The 18,881-nt window shown below is 40.6% G+C and overlaps 2 protein-coding genes across 2 annotated transcripts; one reads left to right on the top strand and one right to left on the bottom strand.

Annotated features, from left to right (window-relative positions):
- Positions 1 to 620: 620 nt before the first annotated feature.
- On the bottom strand, positions 621 to 3,950 carry smim24 (small integral membrane protein 24). The gene is made up of 3 exons (XM_053429937.1): positions 3,790 to 3,950; positions 3,054 to 3,192; positions 621 to 1,651 (listed from the first exon to the last, which is right to left on the bottom strand). The coding sequence occupies exons 1-3, from the start codon at positions 3,851 to 3,853 to the stop codon at positions 1,576 to 1,578; spliced, it is 279 nt and encodes a 92-aa protein (XP_053285912.1). The 5' UTR covers positions 3,854 to 3,950; the 3' UTR covers positions 621 to 1,575.
- An 803-nt stretch (positions 3,951 to 4,753) lies between these two features.
- On the top strand, positions 4,754 to 18,562 carry lrrc40 (leucine rich repeat containing 40). The gene is made up of 15 exons (XM_053429936.1): positions 4,754 to 4,977; positions 6,256 to 6,437; positions 6,790 to 6,863; positions 7,772 to 7,901; positions 7,997 to 8,120; positions 10,038 to 10,177; positions 12,588 to 12,760; positions 13,503 to 13,593; positions 14,199 to 14,244; positions 14,536 to 14,638; positions 14,875 to 14,982; positions 15,710 to 15,820; positions 17,095 to 17,172; positions 17,719 to 17,904; positions 18,274 to 18,562. Exons 1-15 carry the CDS (start codon positions 4,833 to 4,835, stop codon positions 18,377 to 18,379), a joined length of 1,797 nt encoding a protein of 598 aa, XP_053285911.1. The 5' UTR covers positions 4,754 to 4,832; the 3' UTR covers positions 18,380 to 18,562.
- The last annotated feature ends 319 nt before the right edge of the window (positions 18,563 to 18,881 follow it).

Raw genomic sequence — 18,881 nt, 5'->3', positions numbered from 1 at the left:
CAATATTAAAGGAGGGGCAAGCTGCTGACGTGAATATGAAATTGACTTCTGCAGACTGAGGCATCAAATACATAAATGTTTTTTTTTTTATATTGGGTAGTCCTAATCACACTGATGTGTGTTCAAGAGTTCATAACATGGTGAATCTTTAATGGAGATTAACATCACTTTGTGAACACAAATAATGTTTTACAGCTGTTTCTTGTGATGATTGTGTTCAGCAATAGGGATTTTGGGGCCAGCGGGTGTCACATTACCTGTAATACGTGACTGTTGCCTCGGTATAGTGCTGCTCATTGAGGAATGAAGCACAGTTTCATGTTTACACAGCCAACCTCTGTGAGACTAGGCCTCACCACCAGCCTCCAAAGGTTATTGTGCTTTGGTGGTGGAAAATGTCCATATTGGAATAAAACAACACAGATCCCACAGCTCCTTTGGACCTCCGAGGGTAGCTGGTGTTTGTGTAGCTGGCATCCAAAAAGTAATAGTTTGCATGATTGAAATGAGTAAGTGCTAATCACCAAGTATAGTAGCACTTGGTGATTTATCTTAAAGAACCCTGGATAGACAGATTAAGATTAAGATAGCCATGTGTAGAAAAATTACATTTACACAAATAATATTTAGTCTTTATTAGTCCATCAAAGTATATTTCATAACCCAGTTTTAATATCATGGTAAGAGGGACACACCAGGAGCAAGATTGAACTAATACACTTATATGAACAAAACCAATAACAATTAAGATAACCCTTATTATTATGTACCTTCACATTCATGTAAATAACTGCCTTAACAGTTCTTTGTAGCGCTGTAATATAAAGGCAGCAGATGAGACTGGGCTGTTTATCTGTGTTATGGGCACCTCTGGTGGTGACAGAAAACCAGAGCAGCTCAGTCATGTGAGGCACAGTACAGAAGCAGGAACAGCAGCTTTCATTGAATAAAATAATCAAACACAAGAGTCCATGTATGTCATGTGTGCATCGTTTCATTAAATTTTGATATTCTAATTGTCCAAAGCAACATTTTATACATTTACCCAAGATTCAGTCTGATATAGTGCGAATGTTTAGACGTTTTTAGATCTCTACTAGAATTCCAAATGAACAGCATGAGTTCATATGCGTGGATAAACTGGTGGGTTTGAAACAATGCAGAGGGTAACAGGTTACATTTTTCCAAAAGCACTGTGATTGGCTCACTCAGAAGGCTGCAGTTTGGGCAATGGATTGAAATGATTATGGATTGTGGTTTGGGTGTGAGCCTTGAGATGGTTGCAAAAATAATTTTTAAGTCATTTGACAGGAACAGAAGCTTCCTGTGTGTTTCTCTATGTTTTTGTTTGTCAGAATGTCAGTAAAAACTTTTCATCAGAAAAACCTGATTAGGGAATCAACACACTACAGTCCCCTTCATATAATGCAATCAAAACACCAGACATTGGTAATGGCTCTCACTGAACTTGATTGGACATATTTATAACAATTCTTTCATAACATAACAGTGACATTCTGCAGTGGGATGAGCACTGATAGAGAGAGGGTCACAGGTGACTCTGATTATATTTTTTCACAAATTGGTTTGCTTAGTATCACCTCCTTCCAACTCTTCAGCCTTGTTATAATCCCATCCATCTGCATCCCCCCTGCAACAGAAGACAGCAGCAGGCAGACAGGTTAGAGTTTTACTTTTCCAAAGTTTAATCTGAAATTATCAAGGAGTAATGTGGGAAAATCTGCAAGACAATAATGGATATTCAACTTATTGGGCATGATTTGAAATGACGTGTATACATAAGGTCTCACAGTTGACAAAAGCATATCAGAGCAAAAACCAAGTCATGAGGTGGAAGGAGCTGTCTGCTCAGACTGTATGAGGGCACAAATCACGAGAAAGGCTACAAAAACATTCCTGTGTGAAAAGTGTGAAACAACCAGGATTTTTAGAGCCGGCCAAACCAATCAGTGGATAATGACTTGGTAAGAGAGGGGACTAAGCATGCTCACTCTGGCTAAGCTCCAGCGATGCTGTAAGAAAAACTCTCAGAAGGACTAACATCACTGCAACTTTTTGGCTTCTTATCATCATATCAGCACTGCTTAACACCTGCGGGATACCATCCCCAAAGTGAAGCATGGTGGTAGCAGCATCACCGTGGGTGGTGTTTATAGCTGCAGGGCCAGGGACTCTCAGGGTTGAGGGAAAGCTGATTTGTACGGTGGCCCTGAGAGCTCAACGAACAGCAACTTAAGAAAACACATGCAAGTTGACAAAACACAAGCAAAGTAAGAAAACATCTTCATCAATTTCACAACACAACACATTACAGAAACGCGCAGCAAATAGACAAACCCCCTGCAACTAGACCAACGTGCTGCAAATAGACAAACGCGCTGCAAATAGACAAACGCGCAGCAAATAGACAAACGCGCAGCAAGTAGAGGAGAAAACACAACGGAAGTGTTTCCAGAGGACAGCTAAAAGTGATGGACACTGCTGCCACAAAAACGTCCAATACACCATACAAATTCGGTTCCACACAGGGTTCGGCCAGGGTTTGTCTATTTGCTGCGCGTTTCTGTAATGTGTTGTGTTGTGTTGTGAAATTGATGAAGATGTTTTCTTACTTTGCTTGTGTTTTGTCAACTTGCAAGTGTTTTCTTAAGTTGCTGTTCGTTGAGCTCTCAGGGCCACCGTAGGATTTGAGCCAAGTACGGACAACAGAGATATCCTTAATAACAGCCTGGTCATTTAGGACAGGGCCGAAGGTTCACATTCCAACACGACATGATCCTATGAGCACACAGCCTAGATAACACAGGAGTGGCCTGGGCACAACTCTCTATGGCTGTAAACTGGGGCCTATGCTTTTGAATGAGTTCTATTGGATTGAATTATCTGCACTAGAATAAAGGATGTGTTTGCACTGGAAGCAAAACAGAGCATTGGCATTACTTTCCACCTCTGGAGACAGCTCCTTTTGTTTCTGCTACAAAACAGCTGTTAATACCAATGTTGGTACTGTATATGCATTTGTTTGCACTGACCTGTCCTTCCTGAGTAGTCTGCGAATGATCAGGATGGTGAAAACGATGAAGAGGAAGCCAACCACAGCTGTAAGACCAATCAGCCAGGGCTGAAGAGTCACTGACTGAGATCCTGCTGCTTTCATGGCACTCCGCACATCTGAATGCACACGCACACACACACACACACACACACACACACACACACACGCGCGCGCACACACATGTTCTGAAAAACGTATGTGAACGATCTAACATTGCATTCACACTCACTTTCTTTGCTCATGGCATGTGTCCAGGCAAATGATTAAAGTTCAATCATAAAAGAGCATGGAGCGTGATGATAAGTTCTATGACTCATTTTAAAGCTGATTTGTGATACAATTAAGTGGAAACTGATTGGATTGTGTGAATCTGCTTGTTTGTTTGTGATGACATTTTTATTTTAGTGAGCCATTATAAAGACAAGCAATATTCAGGTTGTGATGAACATGCGAGTTCTTCATCTTGGGTCAGAAATTTGCTCTTTATGTACAGGATCAGTGCAAATGTTAAGAAGAGAGCTGCGGTTTTTCATAAGGTTACAAGAGTGCACATCCAGCAGAAACATTGCTACATTCAACAAACTTTGTAATTCACTAAACAATATTGAAAGTTATGCCATAGAATTACATCCTTTTGATAACGTCTTTGTTTTTTATTTGCTTTAATGGAAATCACAACGTGTGAGTCCGTATCAATACATAAGAAGTTTTACCTTTTTTAGCCGAGCAGCCGGCAACAGACAGCAGCACAAACAGCCCAAGGAAATACACATCCATCGTGAATACAACACACCAAGCTGACTCAACAAAGTACAGCAGGACTGGACCTACGAACACACACAGACACGCCTTACTCTACCTGCGGTCAAAGTTCACAGTCCAGAGGGAGGTTGTTGCACAACATTGTGTGTGTGTGTGTGTGTGTGTGTGTGTGTGTGTGTGTGTGTGTGAGTTCCTGTGTAGTAGCCTACATGCTACATACATATGAGCGACTGAGATTGCATAAATGGTAATATAATAATCCAATAATCCACTAGATTCTACTTTTGGCCACTCAACCTCAACTGTCGACGATGTTTTTGACTGATGTTGTCGGATGTTTTGCCTGTTTGGCACCTTCATTTGTGTCTTATGTTGTATCTCTGATGAACTGGTACTTTGTATGTGTTGCTGCCTGACTTGGCCAGGACTCCCTTTAAAAAGAGATTTCAACAGGACATATTCCTGATTAAATAAATATTAAATAAATACAAACATTTAGGACCATCTTTTGTATATACAACTTGTGCTTCAGTGATAAATAATAAATGTTACACAATAATATAATCCATGATTTCGGTTTGAACCAAATTCGGAAAAAACTCATGTTTCATATTGTATTAACGCTGGAAAAACGACACACAAGACCTCGAAGTTAAAGTTAATATTTCCAAAATAAAAGCCGTAAGATAGATAGAAAAATACATAGTAATACATAGCCACCAAAATCCATTTTCATCAATGTGTGAATGCATGACAGTGTGTTAATGGGTTTTATAGATACTTCTGTGCTGGTTTAAGTCTTTTTATATAAAGTCGGGTTTAAGCATAGACTGGGTTTAAGGGTTTAAGTCAATAATTTTGAGGCTTTTATTATGAAGGCCTGTCGGCGGAACTGCAACATCGTGTTATCTGTGGCGGCCGGAAGTCGAATGGTTTGGGTGTGGAAGTAAACGCACGGGTCAGTTGCAGTTCTACACCGAACACGTTACCGACGATGTCTCGACCCAGAAGAGCGGACAAGGTGGACTCTCTGGTGGGCTTCAGGAAGGACGAGCCGGAGCCCAGCGTCCCCTACGGTCTGCTGAAGGCAGCGAGGGCGAGTGGTCAGCTCAACCTGTGCGGCCGAGGGCTCACTGAAGGTAAACATACACACCTACACACCCATATACAACCTTACTTACTTACCTACCTACCCGTGTTATCAGCTCACACTGCTGCAGCAGCTGCCCTAGCTTCTTACTGTGTGAGATGGATTCAAACGTCTAGTTTTTTCGCTGCGTGAAAATGTGTTAAAGTTTAGAGTTAACAAAATACGTTCATTCATTATTGTAAACTGGTGTTAACTGTATGAAACTGTTAAAGGCATGCGCTTCTGATTTTGATCACGCTTTTTTAATCCTTGCTTCCACTCAAATATTTAAGTGCAGTGCCCATTGTAAACCTGTCTGTGTGGAATGGGTTTTTCTCTTGGTCTGTCTTAATGCTCTGGCACTACTTCAGAATTATTCCTTGTCATTAGTGAGTCCTCCTCAAACAGTTCCACAACACACTGCCACTTTTCATAGTGGGCTGCATATTATTTACAGAGCTTTTTATAAACAGTCTATGATGCAGCGTGAAGTTAGAAAACGTTGTGTTCACTCTACCTGGTTTGTCTGCAATGAAGGTTTTTACAATTTAATGTTTGTTTCTATAAAATATATATTTCAAAATATATGCTCTGTAATTCAGCCTGACAAAAAACGTGTGCAGCTTTCCTCTTGAAAACAGTAAGCAGTAAGATAAATGTTACAATAGGTGACATTAGACCATGTGATCTGATGTATGGCTGTATGTTGAGACTTTTATACGTTTTTATAAATCGTCCATAGATCTGACAGGCTTCAGGCTTTATCGTTATAAGTCTAAATTCACTGGATGTTCCCCTTTACATCAGCCTATGTTAGACACTATAGTAGATACATGTAGGTAGTAAATCAAATAGAGTCTATATAATATATCTCCTAATATATGACTTCCAAAGTATGAGTTGAAAGTGCCTCTTGTGTATAGTGGATCCATTTAAGTAAGAAACTAAAGTCTGCTGTTCTATGAGGGATAAGCGATGAATTATAAGTGTAAGCCTCTGGATGTTTGATGACATTTACATCTGCTGATCACTGCTGCATGGATTTCCTCTTGACTGCATTCTGCCAAACGTCTGTCCAGAGTTGTGAATAGGGGCAGTGTCGTCCTGACTGACCAGTGCTAGGAAGTTTGCACCCATGGATCTCCAGGTCCTTTGAAAAGGGCCTTGTAGTCCACTTGATCACTAGATATTGATAACTTTCAGTAGAGATTAAAATATTAAATGAAGAAAGCAATTCACTGATCCCTCAGGAGTAAATACTTAAAGTGTGTGCGTGCACTTGTCTCAGTCCCTCAGAACGTGTACCGTCTAAACATTGACACACCAGAGGAGGCGCAGCAGAACGTCGGTTTCGGAGCATCAGAATGCTGGTGGGAACAGACTGACCTCACCAAACTTCTTCTCTCATCTAATCAGCTCACACAGCTATCAGATGACATTCGACTACTACCTGGACTCACTACATTGGATGTGAGTATCATCAACTCAGTCACCTAAGAAATCAACAATTAAAACATGTGTTTTAAATCTCCTATTTTGAGATGTATTACAATTAACATTTCTTAGAGTTCTTGCGTGCTGCAGACATTCTAAGTGCTGAATGTGGTTTATTTTGAAATAATAAAGGAACCAAAGCATCACTAAGCTTCCATCAAGACCATCAATGAAACTCAGAAATGACTACTGTAATAATGTTAATCTGGGATGAAATGACCCCGAGCTCAATCTCATCATCTAACTCTTTAACCTTCTCACACTGCAACTTAGCTACTGAAGACGTTTTAACTTCAGCTGATCTTAAAACATTCATTCACTCTGGCAGCTCCATGACAACCAGCTGAACAGTTTACCGAGCGCTCTTGGAGAACTGCAGGAGCTGCAGCAGCTGAGACTCAGGTACAGACACAGACAGTGCAGACTGAGACTGATGTGATTTTTGTATTAATGATACAATGAATAAGCAAAGCACTGCCCAGTGACAGGACGTCCAAGGTTGTGCTGCTGCGTCAAGGTGTTCGGATGAGTTACTGTTTACATGTGAATATGGATGGGTTGACAATAAATTTAGGGCTACCTTGAAAGTTGGTCAACACAAAAAATATTTACAGGTCAAAAGAGCCTGATCGTTGTAGTGTTTTATATGAACGCAATAAAATACCAAAGAAGTTGGAAAGGAAGTACTCAAACATTTCACTTAGGAAAAGTACAAATATATTGACAATAGTGTACTGAAGTAAAACTATCACATTAACTTTTCTACTTGAGTAAAAGTAAGTACCACCTTCTAAACATACTTAAAGTATTAAAAGTAAAAGCATCCGCTTAATGTATCCTGTTGCCTAATGCAACAGTTGGCTACATCATTTTGGCTGAGTCTTGGCAGTGGCTTTTTCATTTATCAATCCATTTTGTATGTTTCTGCTGCAGGCGCTCTGCTCTCGTTGAACGAGGCGGGATCTAATGTTACCTGCCCGCTTGAGATTGGAACAGTGAACCAACTCTAAGTAACCAAGTAAAGATAGAGATAAATGTAGTTAAGTACAGTAACTTAGTAAATGTACTTCATTACCGGCCTCTTCTGCAATTTAACAATATTTCGATGAAAAACAAATCTTGCAGCACTCCCTGGCGTTTGTTATGGCACCACAAGGTGCTGCAGCACCTACTTTGACTTAATTGAGATAAGTCCAGATGTCTTTGATAGCAGAGAGGGACAATCACAGAGAGAAACATGACGGTAAAATATATTCATAAGTTTAATATAAACTGAAAGCTCATATTTGTTTGTTTCCCTGTGTGTCCAGTCATAACCAGCTGACAGTAGTGCTGGTTGAGGTGTGTACTCTGAAGAACCTCCGTAGCCTCACATTGCAGGAGAATCTGCTGGAGTACCTTCCAGAGGAACTGGGGCAACTGGAGAACCTGACCGAGCTGGTAAGCTGTATGTAGGATATTACAGCAGACTCTTCCTTCCACTGTGTTGTGTGAGTGGCTGATTAGGGTGTGCTGTTTGTTGGGATTGGTTGCAGGACCTCGCCAACAACCATCTGAAGGAGTTGCCGTCCAGCCTGGGTCGTCTCACCTCCCTGCAGAAACTGAACCTGTGTAACAACAAGCTCAGCTGTCTGCCCCACAGTCTAGCCAGGCTCTCAAGTAAGCTAACCGTAACTCGCAAACTTTATGTCTGCTTGTATTTTAATTAGGGCTATCAAAGTTAATGCGTTAATCTATGAGATTATTGTGCCCGAGATTAATGCGATAAAATATTTTAACGCAGTTAACCCATTTTTTCTACTTCCGGTGTGCGGAAGAAAATTAAGCTCCTCGAGCAAGCTGCCAGCGTCGCCCTTACTGGTGACCACTGGACGTCAGTCAGCAATGACAATTACCTGGGTGTCACAGCTCATTTTATTGACAATGTATGGAAATATAGATTTTTGCATCGGCAGTAAAAAAAAACAGAGGCGCGACATTTGCAGAGGAATTCCTTGACGCACTTCAAAGACAGCCCATCAAATGATAAGTCCCGTCTGAATGAGAGCAGGGCAAACTGCACAAGGACAGCAGGAAGAGTCGCTAGTTCAGGATGTTGCCACCCGGTGGAATTCTGCCTTGGAGATGATCAAACTGATCCAGCGAACAAAGGGACCGCTTACTGCCAAACTGGCTCAGCACAAGACGGAGAAGCTACTTTAACCAGGCAGGCAACTCCACTCTTTCCGTCATTATGTGGATTTTATTAGTCTACCTCGAACTGTGTGTGTGTGTGTGGTTGTGCGCGCGTATGCATGTTCGTGTGTGTAGGCCTACTCTGCGTGGTGCTTCAGCTAGTAGTTCCTGTGTGTGGCCTAAGCTACTCCTCTCCTCATCTTCTCTCATTCCATCTGTCTAAGCTCTGGACCGTTACAGTGCGGAGCCAAAATTGCAGATGGGGGACTGTCCACCAAATTGGTGATCAGGAAGGCAGCACGTAGCGGCTGTGGCTGAGGGGTAGAGTGGTCGTCCTCCAACCTGAAGGTCGGCAGGTCGATCCCCAGTCTGACCCATCTGCATGCCGAAGTTTCCTTGGGCAAGATCCTGAACCCTGAATGGCCCCCCATAGAATATCAACTGTACTGTAAAGCGCTTTGAGTGGTCATCAAGACTAGAAAAGTGCTATATAAATACAAAGCCATTTACCATTTACACACATGAGAAGATTGCAGGAATAGCAAAGAAACACCTGTCAACCCCAGCTACCACAGTGCCCTGTGAGCGGCTGTTCTCACTCAGGTCTTATTGTCCAGAAGAGGAGAGCAGCATTGGCTCCAGAAAATGTGAAATGTAAAAAAAAAAAGATCTATTGACGGCCCTAATTTTAAGACATGAATGAATACTTTAAGCGTGTGCGCCCCTCTTAAACCATGTGCAGAATTTGGTTATTCCAAGACCGTACCTGTTCCCCCTGCGTCCATGTTGGCTCTATCCAATAATGCAACGCTTACATACGTAACTTCTGGCATATGGTCATGTGACTACTTACATTACACATTACATGAACCTTATTTTAAACAGCATTTGATTTTTAACCAACATTACACAGAGAAGAAGCAGCAATTGGCTTGTATCGTGCTGGAGTTTCCTGTGTCCTCCCTCCTCTCTCCTGCTAATCTGCTCTCACTTTAGCTAAAAAACAGCAACACTCATCAGAAGTTATTAGGACCTGATCAGTAAATTAAGTAACTTAGTGTTGGTTTGATTCACTCCAGAGTTTATGAGGCTGCATTGAAACCTCCTGAAAAATTATCCTACACCCTCAATTAATAACTAAATACATGGAGAGACGTTCAACGTCATATCTGCTGACTGCATTTGCCTGGATGTCTTTGCTGCTACATAACGAGCAGTGTGCCGAACACAGTGGAGGGTGTGGTGAAAAGCCTGCTGCCATACCTTCCTCCAGGCTGCACCTCACTGTCCCCCTGATGCCTCCCCAATGAATTCAGTGACTTTAAAGTGTCGTCAAAGAGTCAGCAAAAACTGACAAAAGTGTCTGTGTAAAGAATACTTAGTTCTGACTTCATTTGACAGGTTTAAAACTGTTGGACTGCAGCAAAAACCAGCTGACTGACATCCCTGCCAGCCTATCAGAAATGCTCGCCCTGGAGCAGCTCTACCTCCGACACAACAAGCTCTGCTTCTTACCAAAGCTCCCTGCACCTGCGCTCAAGGTAACTCTAGCAACATCAGAGTTCCTCTCAGAGTATCAGTCATTTGTGGTGTGAATAATGCTGATAGTGGTACGTTGTTGGCTATATTTACTGAGCTATTGTCTTGTTTCTTACACACTCTGCTCTTGGAGACACATATACTCTCTGAGCACTTTATTAGGAACGCCTGTAAGTCTCCATGTCGTTATCCAGTCATCCCACCATGCTCCAGCGATGAAATATATAAATAAAAAACAGCAGATACAGATCATTAGCTTCAGTTAAAGTTCACATCAAACATTGGGATAGAAACTTTGGGTATTCAGTGACTTTGGCCGTCGGATGAGGTTTGGTAATAAAATATGAAAGCATAGAAGCAAAAACAATCATCACAATATACAGGTACATAGGGATTAAAACCTAAAACACAAGCAGAAAATATGCATGCCAACATGTTGGCTTTAGTGTACATATACAGCACTGTCACTGCACATTGTCATCATTGAATAAATAATCCATAATGATGTGACCCAGATATTTTACTTAGTTCACTACTACAAAAGACTTGGTCTGCCATGAAGGAGGAGGGGCATTTAAGCTTCTGAACCTACTTAGTGCTAAAACTATTTTTAGCGTTTCATTTAGAGTTACATTTAATGTCATGCTGAACACACTCTAAACCGTACATCAGATGGTAAATACGACTATTCGGCCAGCCTTAAACTCTCTTAACTTCTTAAAAGACCATCCAGGAATTGAAGAGAATTGGTGACAATACTCCAATTTTGAATATTGGGAGACCCATTCCTCTTGCTGTGGTTATCATGATTAACTCGGTAAACACCTTGGCGGCATCCAGGAAATACAATATCGTTGTGTAATCTATATTTACTCTATATTCTATTCTGTATTCTATGTTCTTTCCAAACAGTCTTTCGAGTTTTTACTCGAAAGACTGAATAAAAAACACCTGTTCAATGTTAACGAGAGAGGTCGGAGGAGAATGGTCAGACTGGTTGGAGCTGACAGAAAGGCTTCAATAACTCAGATATTTACTCTTAACAACTGTGATGAGCAGAGAAGCTTCTCACAGTGAACCACACATCCAAAAATCAAGTGGATGGTTCTACAAGATTAGGGAGCACTTCAGGTTCCACTCCTGTGAGCCAAGAACAGAAATGTGAGGCTGCGGTTACACAGACTCACCATTGGAGAGATGAAGACTATAAATGTAGCCTGGACTGATAAATCTGTTTTTTGGCTGAGGCTGCCGATGATTGAGTCAAAATCTGACATCAACAGCAGGAATCCATTGAGCCAACCTGCCTTTTGTCAACAGTCCAGAATGTGGCTGAGCGGTAGCGTGGTCGTCCTCCAACCAGAAGGTCGGTGGTTCGATCATCCCTCATCCTAATCTGCATGTTGAAGTGTCCTTGGGCAAGATGCTGAAGTCCCCTTAGTGACATGTAATGTTACTACTGCTGCTGGTGGTGTGATGTTTTGGGGAAAGGTTTATTGTCACACTTTGTGCCTTAAACCAATTAATCTTGGTTTAATGTGTATCTTTATCAAACTACATTTTCAAGGCCACATTTATACATTTTCTAAAGGATACTTCCATCAGGATAAGGCTCCTAAGTGAACTTAAATTGGTTTCATGAACAACATGGCAGAGTTCAGTAAACTTCAGTGACCTCCACAGTCACAGCAGATGTGAATCTAGTAGAATATCGTGTTATGGAAAAAAAGGAGATGAATGAGCAGCTGACAAATATGAAGGTATGATGTTGTGCAGTCGAGTCGACATGGAGCAGATTAAAAAGAAAGAGATACTTTGGAGACCAAAGGGAGGAACTACCGAGGGTACGGTCACACATACGCAAATGAAAAGTGGATCAAAGTTCACCGAAGTTGAGCTCCACACACAACCATGCTACGATTTGCCTTGGCACAGGAAGCAAATGTTTTATTCGTCTTCTTGCTTAAACGGATTGCAAGTGAGCCTGGAGGTAAAGGTTCTCCACTGATACATTTGGGTTTGTGTAACCAATGTTGGCTAGAGCGAAAGGCAACATTGTCATTCTATTGATGTCCAATGTCCTGTCTGAAATGGAGGACAAGATCATTGTAGCATTTGCATAAAATCTGTTTCATGTTGGGATTGACCTAGTATGGGTTCCTAATAAAGTGCTCAGATAGCTGCTGTTCTATTGATACACAGGTAAACCAATATGTGAGTGCTGAGTTTGAGGTCAACAGTCAGAGAGTCAGAAGCGAGCTTTACAGAATTTAGTTTGTTCATTTGATGCAGTGTTGGAATGAGAACACTAGAAGTATTATCTAATAAATGAAGTCACCTTTCAAATATGATTCGAATACTTTTTTCTGCTGATTAAAGAGTTTATTTTTCAATTTTCTTGTGTGTGTTTAGGAGTTGTATGTTGGGAACAATCAGATCGAGCATTTGGAGACAGATCAGCTGGCCTGCCTGGCGGCCATCTCTCTTCTGGAACTCCGAGACAACAAGATCAAAAACCTCCCTGAACAGATCACCTTACTGAGTACACTCACACGCCTCGACCTCACCAACAATGATCTCATCACGTAAGTCACAGACATTGTGACCCACTATGGATGCTGTCTGTTAAACTTAAAACTCCAATGAGAAACGAATATAACCACTGGTCTTTGCTCCATTCAAACTTTGATTACTCAGACCTCAGACAGATTTCACCAGGTGAGCCACTGGCAAATGTTTGTTGGTGTACACAAGATCTCGACGGTCATTTCAAGTTTTCTATTTCTGGATGTTGTTACATGTTGCATGCACACTGTTGCTCAATTTGCTCATGGTTGCTCAATTTGTCACAAATGTGTTTTTTGATCAGGTTTTAATCCAATAGAGCTTGTCCAGATCAAACAGCTTGTCTACAGAACATCAAAATAATGATCCTACAGGACTACTGTTAGCAGCAGCAAGCAGCCATTAGCCATGAAACACAGTCCTCATTATTCAAGTCACCTGTGGATGGAGTGAAGACGACACAAATCAAAATGCAAACAAACAATACTACATCATCACAGATGATGTCACCATCTTCTATTCTTCCTCTTCATTCTTTTGGGGGTTTTTCCTGCACAAAAAAGAGGGGGGGATGTAAGCTGGACAGAGATCAGATAATAACTCTGGAGACACATGATAATATGAGGTGTAAATGTTATCAGGTTATCTAGATATGTTTAGATCTGAGACAAGTTTTAGTGCCATGTGTAAATAGAGTCTAGTTCGTTTCAGCACTGTTGAATCCAGCCTAGACTTGACAGATTTGGTGTCTTTCTCTGTCAGTCTTCCAGCGTCACTCAGCCTACTGCCCAATCTGAAGGTGTTACTGTTGGAAGGAAACCCTCTGCGAGGAATCAGGAGAGACCTACTTGCTGTAGGTGACACACTGAGGACACTAATACTGAGCATCAACGCTCAATTTACAAATCTCAAGACAATTTACTGTGTCACAATCACCTCATTGGTGAATCATTAGAGTGTGTCGTTCACTAACCAGAATGTTAGTGGTTCAATACCTGGTACCTTGGGCAAGATACTGAACCCCAAGTGGCTGTGCTTGCCTGGCTGTGCTGCAGTGTGATAGAAAAGCCACATCACAAAGTATGTGCATTGTAATGTAAGCACTTTGATGGAGCTTTAGTAAAGCTCCTTATAAATACAGTCCATTTACCATTTAACATAACTCTACAGTTTACCATATGTCGTAGTTATTAAGTTTAGGGATGCTTCTGTAAATGTCAGTGACAATTTTCAAACTCTTAAATCACATTTTTTACTTTAGTCGAGGAGTAAAGACAGAGGATTTCCCACCTTGTACAGATAGTCAATCATGATTTGTAAATATGGTTTAAATGTCTAAAATTTAAGTAAATGTTATTTGATTGATGAGATTTTATTTGAAATCAGCTGGGAATGTTTAGTTTGGCCTTAACCCTCCATGTGGATTTTCTGACAGCATATCATCTTTTGTTCTCACAGAAAGGAACCAATGAGCTTCTGAAATATTTAAGAGGAAGAATTAAAGGTAAAATTCCTTTTTTGTGCTGACTGGATACAGTTTTGTCCACTTAACTGTATAATGCTGTGAGATGTGGTTTAAAATTCTTAAAAGGTAATTCTCCAACTGCATCTTAATGTGTGTCAGAGATTTAGGTTTCACTCAGTTCACTGTGGAAAACGATCTTTAAACTTTCTCATGTCATTAACACTCCATCAGCTGACCTGCTATTACACATTTCTTATAGACTACAAGTACATTTCAATAATATTATAGCATTTCTCAGTCAGGCGTGTGTGTTTGTGTGTGTGTTTGCAGATGAGCCCGAGAAACCAGATGACGGACAAACTGCTATGACGTTACCCAGCCAGGCTAGCGTCAATGTACATAACATCAAAACTCTCAAGGTATTGGCATACAGGTAAGTGATAGACATCAACACACATTGTTTTATTTTACCTATCGTTTTATTGGATATTCATAGTCAGAGTCAGACATATTGATTGCAGCTGTGAAACAACTTTCATATTTGATTTTCATATTTGATTCAGTATTTATATCAAGATTTTGCTTGTTTAAGAGACTAACTGTTGTTAGTTACTCTTACTGTGCAGGTCAGGGGGAGTGGAGTGTAACGGTTTGTGTGTGTGCGTTCAGTGAGAAGCAGGCAGCTGTTATTCCAGATGAGCTGTTTGATACTGCAGCAGAACAAGGGGTTTCCACTGTTAACTTCAGCAAGAACCAGCTGACCTCCATTCCTCCCAGGTACGTACACAAAATTATACACACGTAATTGCACATGGCGACATAATCCCTTTGATGAAGATCACAGAGCTCGCTTGAGTTGAGCCAGGCCTCCACCAACAATCGCTGCAACAACGGTTTAGAATATTCTCTGACTTGACGGCTCCGGACAGATCTACAGGTTTACATGACATTTCATACAAACCTATGATGTTTCATTTTCATTTTACTCATATTTTGTACTATGACGGTTTATTTATTTTTGTTGATGAAAAAAATTACAGATGGTTGATTGATTGATTGATAAATGGTTCTCATAACAATCTATGATAGCTGTAGTCTTCTATATGAGTATGACCATCGACTAAATCTAAAAATGGACCACATGACAGAACCCAAAGGTAAGGCCAAAGCATCTTGATCATGTGCGAAACATAGCAGTGTTAATTTTTGGATAGTGAGTGGAAGTGGAGACGAGTCATCCATCTTCATATGCAGTCTATGAGTATCACTCACAGTATCTAATACTGATTGATTTGATTGGTAGACTATTGATTCATGTTTTGAATTTCTTTAGTTTGAGAGAGACAGGTCTAGCAACCAGGTTCTCAGCAGCCATTTCTTAGAAAGTTGAAAACTGATATGATTGCAGCCTTACATGAAAACTGTGGTTCATCTCAGGTTTGCTGTTAAATTGTGTACTAACGACCCTGTGTGTGTGTCTGCGTGTGCGTGTGCGTGTGTGCAGGCTGGTGGAGTTCCACTTGTCACTCTCAGATCTGAATCTGGGTTTCAACAAACTGACCTGCTGTCCTCCTGACATCTGCAAGTTACTGCAGCTGACACACATCGACCTCAGGTATATAGATATAGATAAAGCCCTATGAGACGAATTCTGATTTCTGAATATGGGCTATACAAATAAAATTTGATTGATTGATATAGATATGTAGATGTATAGATATAAATAATTAGCTAAGCTGTTGTCAAACCCTAATGACTAAGAAATTGAATTTAGACTTGATGTATTACAGTTTAACCATCAACATTATTATAAATAACTGAATATATTATATAATATGAGAAGTGGAAGTGACATGATGATCATTAATTAATCTGCAGAGATAAAACATTTGCCTGCAAAATAAGTTGTAAATTCTATAACTTGATATCATTACTTTTCTGCCACAGCATCAAAAGAAAGTTTGATTTAGGCGAATTACTCTCATCTAGCACTTTATGTCTGGAGCATTGGGACTTTCACTGGAGTTTGCCTTTCACAAGGCAACGGCCATTATCACCTAAAGCCCTCTTGACATCTTCGTCTGTATCATCTTTTGCATCTGTGCAGTGTTAGACACGTCAACCCATTCCCACTAGCTCACATGAATCCTGCGGAGGATCTCCTGCTTTTTCCTCACATCGGCTCCTTCTGTCATTTTGCAGACTTGTTATTTGGGGGCTGTCAGGGGAAACTCCGGAGAAGTACCGGAGGCGCTTACTCTCTTGAGTTTAGTACTTTATTCATACACACACTGACACTGGACAGTTGAAAACTGAAAAACTTAGCCTGGTCTGCTGACTTTGAATTTCTACTGAAGCTGCATATGATAGAATCACAATGTGTCATCAACAATTCCAATTAACCTTTTGAGCTAACTCTGGCTCATTTAGTCATTTTGCTCTCGATTAGTGAGCATTGTCCCTGTCAAATACACCAATAAATTAAATGAAACGGCATCAATCCATGGAACCGACCTGCCAAATGTCAACAGTCCAGACTTAAAGCTAACTCCTCAGTCACCAGATATACAGCTTTGTGATGTGGTCGATCAGGAGATTGGCAGCTTGAATGTACAGCTGACAAATCTGCAGTGATGACGTGATGCCACAAAGAACTGAAGCTGCTTCACAGCAAGGGAGGAACAGCTCAGTTTTAGTGTGGATTTCCTATTAAATTACTAAGTGTGTATGATTAAATGTCTACAAGTGATGACTTAAACAGATAGAGGAAGCCAACGATTTCAGATAGTATTGCTGAAGGTATTCATAGACAGTATAGGAATAGGACTTGTATAGAATCACCCTGAAATGCTGCACCCTCCATTTTTCACCTGTCTTTTTTGCTTTCAGGAACAATCAGCTCAGTGATTTAGCCCCTGATATGAAGAACTTAACTAAACTACGCTCCATTATCCTCAATTACAACAGGTAACTCACTGTTTCAGGACCAGTTTAACCGAAGTTCATGTATCAACAAACATACACGTCAGCCCCTTCGGCATCTTTTTATTTGAAGTGTTTGAAGAAGCAAAAAGCATCATCATCTCTGACAGTTAGTTACCTTTCCTTATTTATCCATTCAAATTTATGTTATATCTGTCATGCTGTTTTATCAGGCCAATGACTGATTCGCACCTGTATTTAGTTAGTTTCTCTTTGATAAAAGACTTAAGGATGATTAAGAGACACAAAATAATTCACACTGCTAAGAATGTTTAAAGAAAATCTACTGTCACCAAGTGTTTGCTCATATTGGGAATGATGATAATTTTGAGTTGTAATGGAACACAAAAGAAAGGGGAATTAACTTTTCTTATTAAGCATTCATAATAACTAAAGCAGTAGCACATTCTGTTATACGTGTTTGTGTGTTGCAATTTGTAGTAATATTTAAAGTAGAATCATGCTGTTTCCACAGCATTATTCCATCTTATGGTATCATCCAGTTTGTCATAGTCTTTGTACTGATCACAGGTTCAAGTCCTTCCCTGAAGTCCTCTATCAGATTGCATCCTTGGAGACAGTGTTGCTTGGTAACAACCAGGTGGGTGGGGTGGACCCTAGTCGCCTGATGAAGATGGTTAATCTGTCAACACTGGATCTGTCAAACAATGACCTGCTTAACATCCCCCCTGAGCTGGGCCTCTGCTCCAGCCTCAGGTAGGTGCCCAGCTGAGCAGACTGTCCTGTACCCTCTTTTAACATGTGTCTGAACGCAATCACCGCAGCATCGCCAGATGCCATCCTCTGGTTTTCAGAAGGGGGGAAATGACACTGGTGCTGCTCAGTATTCTTCCTGTGTGTGGTCCACTGGGAATCAATTAACGATAATGAGATGTAACTGCCCTAGTGTTCATTTCTCTTTGTTTCTCAAACTGCATCTTGTATATTTTCTTCAATTTCCTCTCAGAAAACCACAAAAAGTTAGAATTAAGTCTAAATGAAATGAGACCTTGCTAAAAATATGTGAATTTAACTGTGTCATAATTGTCACATGGATGATTAGTGGAAGTTTGTGTTGTTCCTCAGGTGTCTCAGACTGGAAGGGAATCCTTTCCGCACACCCAGAGAAGCCATCTTGGCCAAAGGCACGGACGCAGTGTTGGAGTATCTCTGCAGCCGCATACCTACGTGAGCCCTGAGCTCAGACCGCTCCAGCACCGACATCAACTCAGATCTATATTGGACTTGAAGATTCTCTCCTTTGTCAATCAATTTCAATCAGTTTCAACCAACAATTTGAATGCTCTTTATGTAATTCAGTCCAAAAAAGTAAACATGACCAAAGGCACTTCTCTAATAAAATTGTTGCTAAGAATTATGAGTGGTGTGAATTTTATAAAAGCGTAGTAGCAATTCAAATAGAACAGCAGCTGTAAGCTTCTATAATGTTTTACTCATCTAATAAACAGTCAGCTAATTGTTGCCAGGTTTCTTCAGGAGGAGCTGTGGATCATATCCTTTTGTGGTGAGACAACATCTCTTTACTGACAAGCTATACTGTCTTTATCTTTGATTTATCCCCATCTGTAGACGGTAACTATCAACTTTCTAAGAGCTCACAGCCAAACCTGCCATTCTTTGTATTGTTATACTTATATGTATACCACTACTTGGCAGTAAACCCTGATTATGAT

This window comes from Pleuronectes platessa, chromosome 9 (genome assembly GCF_947347685.1).
Source record: "Pleuronectes platessa chromosome 9, fPlePla1.1, whole genome shotgun sequence".
Lineage (NCBI taxonomy): Eukaryota > Metazoa > Chordata > Actinopteri > Pleuronectiformes > Pleuronectidae > Pleuronectes > Pleuronectes platessa.
The sequence above is the reverse complement of the archived record's forward strand: the minus strand, read 5'-3'. Positions and strand labels throughout refer to the sequence as shown.

Bases quoted from the DNA above. Each gene is read 5' to 3' on its own strand.
- smim24 (XM_053429937.1), bottom strand. From the start codon at position 3,853: ATGGATGTGTATTTCCTTGGGCTGTTTGTGCTGCTGTCTGTTGCCGGC. The intron at 3,193-3,789 runs GTAAAACTTCTT...GTGTGCATTCAG, and splicing joins CGGCTGCTCGGCTAAAAAAG to ATGTGCGGAGTGCCATGAAA. The intron at 1,652-3,053 runs GTCAGTGCAAAC...CTTCTGTTGCAG, and splicing joins AGACTACTCAGGAAGGACAG to GGGGGATGCAGATGGATGGG.
- lrrc40 (XM_053429936.1), top strand. From the start codon at position 4,833: ATGTCTCGACCCAGAAGAGCGGACAAGGTGGACTCTCTGGTGGGCTTC. The intron at 13,594-14,198 runs GTAGGTGACACA...TTGTTCTCACAG, and splicing joins TCAGGAGAGACCTACTTGCT to AAAGGAACCAATGAGCTTCT. The intron at 17,173-17,718 runs GTAACTCACTGT...TACTGATCACAG, and splicing joins ATTATCCTCAATTACAACAG to GTTCAAGTCCTTCCCTGAAG.